Raw genomic sequence first — 5,000 nt, 5'->3', positions numbered from 1 at the left:
AGGGTTATAAAAACTAATAAAAGATGCGTGTGGCAGTGTTGGATTACTGCAAACAGCCAATCACTGAGAACATAATCAATCAATTAATAATCAATCTAGTGGAGCACCATCAGGGTCAGAAAGAGCTTCTCTGCTGCCTGAACATCACAATCACCCACTTATTTAAATGTATTTGTGGTCATAAATATGTATTAAATAAAATCTCGTAGTTTTTCTCAGTTGTGCTGCTTTAAGTAGTGTCTGTTTATGTTGGAGTTTTAATCAAATCAGATTTCAGCATCACCTGTTGCTGGGGTCAAAGTGAATGAAGCTGTTTCTGTAACCAATCAGATTGCGAGGCGGCTCTCCGGGGTCCGCTAGCAGGCGTCCAATAAAGGCAGCATTTTCACGTCCTTTGATTGAACGGTTAGAGAGCATCACTAATCAGAGCTCACAAACCACATCTGTAGCAAACTGCACATCTGTTCATGTGGATTAGTGTGTGTGTGTGTGTGTGTGTGTGTGTGTGTGTGTGTGTGTGTGTGTGTGTGTGTGTGTGTGTGATGAGATGAATATGGATGCTCCTGCTGGAGATGATTGTCTCAGGTAGAACATCACTGAAATAAACAACCTGATACTGAATCAATCAATAATCAATAAAAATGTTCATAAAGTTTTAACATACATAAATTATACTAATTTATTCTAATTTACAAAAAATATATATATATTAAATGCTTAATAATACTTTTTTTTGTAACTTGTTTAAATATTGTATTAATTTATTTGATAATACATCATTCTTTTAATATTATTTAATCACTATTTATTTATTTATTTTTATTAAAATGAGATATTACAAGTTTTCAGGAAATGCATGTTAATTGTATATTATATTGTAATTATATTAGTTAATTGTCAATTAGTTATTCATTCATTCATTCATTCATTTTCTCCCACTTATCCGTAATTCGGGTCGCGGGGGCAGCAGTCTAAGCAGACCCCCGCCTTCGACTGCTGCCCAATCCTCACAGCACCGTCCCTTACGGTCCCTCCTGCAGGTGGTGAGCCCACGGGAAGGCGGCCCCACGTCACTTCGACGTCACGGACCTTGATATTTCCCTCGTAAGGGACGTCAATTAGTTAATTAAATTATTAAATAATTCATTTAAATTAATTATTCATGAGTATAATATTATATTATATTTGTATTTATTTGTTTGGTTTATAATCAGGATAAATGATGACTTTTGGAAAGATTTTTTTTCCTTTTTTTTTTTTCCTTTTTCTCCCTGAAGTTCAGACGATAGCAGATTATATTCTCAGATGAGATCATCTCAATTCTTCAGCGTTAATGTGAAGCTCTGCTACTAAACCGTAGCCAAGAGTTTAACATGAACCATTTCATCTCCTTATCTCCTCATCCCTTTATCCCTTCATCCCCTCATCCCTTTATCTCCTCATCTCTTCATCTCCTCATTTCCTCATCCCTTCATCCCCTCATCCCTTTATCTCCTCATCTCCTTATCTCCTCATCCCTTCATCTCCTCATCTCTTCATCTCCTCATCTCTTCATCTCCTCATCCCTTCATCTCCTCATCCCTTCACCCCTTTATCTCCTCATCCCTTCATCTCCTCATCCCTTCATCTACTAATCCCTTCATCCCTTCACCCCTTTATCTCCTCATCCCTTCACCCCTTCATCCCCTCATCCCTTCATCCCCTCATCCCTTCATCTCCTCATCTCTTCATCTCCTCATCTCTACATCTCCTCATCCCTTCATCTCCTAATCTCTTCATCTCCTCATCGCTTCACCCCTTTATCTCCTCATCCCTTCATCTCCTAATCCCTTCATCTCCTAATCCCTTCATCCCTTCACCCCTTCATCCTCTCATCCCTTCATCTCCTTATCCCTTCATCTCCTAATCCCTTCATCTCCTAATCCCTTCATCCCTTCACCCCTTTATCTCCTCATCTCTTCACCCCTTCATCCCCTCATCCCTTCATCTCCTCATCTCTTCATCCCTTTATCTCCTCATCCCTTCATCTCCTCATCTCCTCATCCCTTTATCTCCTCATCTCTTCATCTCCTCATCTCTTCACCCCTTCATCTCCTCATACCTTCATCTCCTCATCCCTCCACCCCTTCATCCCCTCATCTCTTCATCTCCTCATCCCTTTATCCCCTCATCTCTTCATCTCCTCATCCCTTCATCCTCTCACCCCTTCATCCCCTCATCTCTTCATCCTCTCACCCCTTCTTCTCCTAATTTTTTTATCCCCTCATCCCTTCTTCTCCTCATCCCTTCATCCCCACATCCCTCCATCTCTCATCTCCTCATCCCTTCATTTTCTCATCCCTTCATCCCTCACTCCATAAAAAAAGGAACAACTACAAATAAACAATATGATGTTGGATATTAGAGCTGATGTTCGCTCGGCTGCAGTGCATTCTGGGTAATCTCACTCCGCCATCATGAACAGAATCTGTGTGCTAGTGTTTGGGTCGAAGCCCAAATCAGTAACGGCTTCAGGACCCACTGGAGAGAGTTTATTTGTGTGTGTGTGTGTGTGTGTGTGTGTGTGTGTGTGTGTGTGTGTTTCTCTACTGCGGCTCACAAGAGCAAATCAAGCAGCAATTCGAGAGCTCTTTCATTAGTGTGTGTCCCTGTACACCACACCACACACACACACACACACACACACACACACACACACACACACACACACACACACACACACACACACACACCAGATGGCCACTTTGTGCCGTGTCTTCCGCTCTGCAATTACACTCGTTCTTTCCCTCCTTCCTCTATCAGGGACTGTGTGTGTGTGTGTGTGTGTGTGTGTGTGTGTGTGTGTGTGTGTGTGTGTGTGTGTGTGTGTGTGTGTGTGTGTGTGCCATCTGCAGAAAAACTGGTTTTCATGCAGTTAACTACAGGAACAGGCCAAACTGCTGTAATAAACACTGAATGAAGAGAAAGATGGAAATGTTTGAGATTTCACAGAATCTTTCACACAGAGTCACTGCTGATGTTCCACACGTGACTGAGACGGCATGAGGAAGAAACCTTTAGAGGAACCAGACTCATCCTCAAAACCAAATGTCCATCATCACAGTTCCATCAGTGTTGAGGTTATAAAGGGTTCAGTGATGACGTTTAGATGCAGAACTGATCATACAAACTGTGGTCCTGAGCACATTGTAGCAGACTGTTAATATTAATTACAGTCCAAATCACCAATCAGGATCGAGCGCACGCTCTGTTTTACACGTGTTCTGATCGGCGCTCGGTGAATCTACTGATCACCAACATACAGTTCAGCATCAGTTCAACATCAAGCAGAACATTTAGAGAGGAATAAATGATGAAGAAACTCCAGACTCGAACTCACCACCACACACGTGACCTCGTTTACACGTTTTATTAAAGAAGATTTTGTGTTCATGATCATTTTAATAGAAATCAATCAGTGTTTGAGTCTTTAATCTCATTCTATTAATAGATCAGTGTGCTGAGAGTCACATTCGAGTCTTTACACAGAAACTGAGGTGATTAAGTGAAGAATCTTGTGATAAAAATGATCACAGGAACATTAGAGTTATAATAAATCACTACTGTGGAGACTGAAGTTCATTTGAAGGCAAAAACTTTTGTACTTTTACTCAAATTAAAGTTTAAAAGGAGTTTTTAGTCACATTTTACTGTCTCTACTTTTACTCAACTACATGGTTTGTGCTCTTCATCCACCACTGACTACAGTACAGAGGATGAGGAAGTCCAATCACCATGGACAGCTCTAACACTGAACCTCTACAATGATGAACTGTAATGAATGGAAAAGTGTAGGTGTTGAGGATAAGGTCCCTTTTTGAGTCCAGTTCCTCTCAAGGTTTTTTCCTCAAAACATCTCACGGAGTTTTTCCTTCACCACAGTCGCCAGTGACTCACTCATTAGGGAGAAACTTATAAGGAACAAACTTCAACTTTATAACCTTTTTATCTTTTGAGACAATGTCCTTTGTTATAAGTGCTCTCCAAATAAAGCTGAACTGAAGTGTGTTGATTTTGGAGCTGAATGGTTCTCCTTGATGTTCCTCATCATGCTGCTCCCCATCAGTTTTATCATCTAATTAGATTTTATTGAGATCACTGGAAATCTCAGGGGTACTTGTGCTTTTGGCTGGAGAGGCAATTGTTGATCACCCCCCCTCCCCTCCCACACACACACACACATACACACACACACACACACACACACACACACACACACAGACAATGACTGACCCGTTTGTTCTTGTTGGAGTAGGTTCTCTGCAGCAGTCTCTCCTGTGTGTGCTCCATGTTGTTGGGCAGGTCAAAGCCGTTCTCCTCCACCTCCTCCTTCATTTCCTCGTCCTTCTCCTCCTGTTTGTGTCGTTTAACAGCAGCTGCCGTGTCCCACCTCCTCTCCTTTCTGCTGTCCTTCAGCTTCATCGAGCCGTTCCTCTGCTAAAACCAAACAAGACCAGAGGAAAATGTGAGAAAACGTATCACACCGATCGGATGCAGGTGTGCTGGGAGGGGCTTAATATGCTAATTGACAGTGTGATTGACAGGCAGATTTGGTGCAGAGTTTTGCCTGCAGGAATCGTGAAATAATTGAGTTAGAGAGCAGCACTGTTTGCTAGCATGGACTTGCTACCTCAGCTTCAACGTGGCTTTATTATCTTAGCGCACAATTCCCTCACTGAGCTAGCTTCTGTTTGCCTCAATAATTAGCCTTTACATTCCAAAGTCAATTCACTAGCTTTCATGTTTAATGCTAGGTTAGCTTTCAGGCTAGGCTAGCTTCATCTGATTCAATTAACTTTCTCAAGTCTTTATAAAAGCAGAGTGGGTGGGGTCAGGGGTTTATTCACCTATGTGATTGGTCAGGTCAAACCCTATAAAAGGCTTTACCCAATATTGGCCCCACCCACTTTCTTCCCCCAAGACTCAAATCTGAGTAATAACCGACTCTGAATCGTTTACAC

General features: G+C 41.8%; 1 protein-coding gene across 1 annotated transcript in view; it reads right to left on the bottom strand.

Annotated features, from left to right (window-relative positions):
* Positions 1 to 5,000, bottom strand: part of LOC310718647 (fibrosin-1-like protein) — a gene marked incomplete at its 3' end in the record, with an annotated part of 237,471 nt that overhangs the window by 193,249 nt on the left and 39,222 nt on the right. Inside the window, exon 2 of the mRNA XM_083527558.1 lies at positions 4,273 to 4,476. Coding sequence (XP_083383684.1) covers positions 4,273 to 4,476 — 204 coding nt within the window. The remainder of the gene's footprint in view (positions 1 to 4,272; positions 4,477 to 5,000) is intronic.

Source organism: Silurus aristotelis (assembly GCF_946808225.1).
Source record: "Silurus aristotelis genome assembly, chromosome: 23".
In the NCBI taxonomy this organism is placed as follows: Eukaryota; Metazoa; Chordata; class Actinopteri; order Siluriformes; family Siluridae; genus Silurus; species Silurus aristotelis.
Note: the sequence above shows the minus strand (reverse complement) of the source record. Positions and strands in the feature narration are given on the sequence as shown.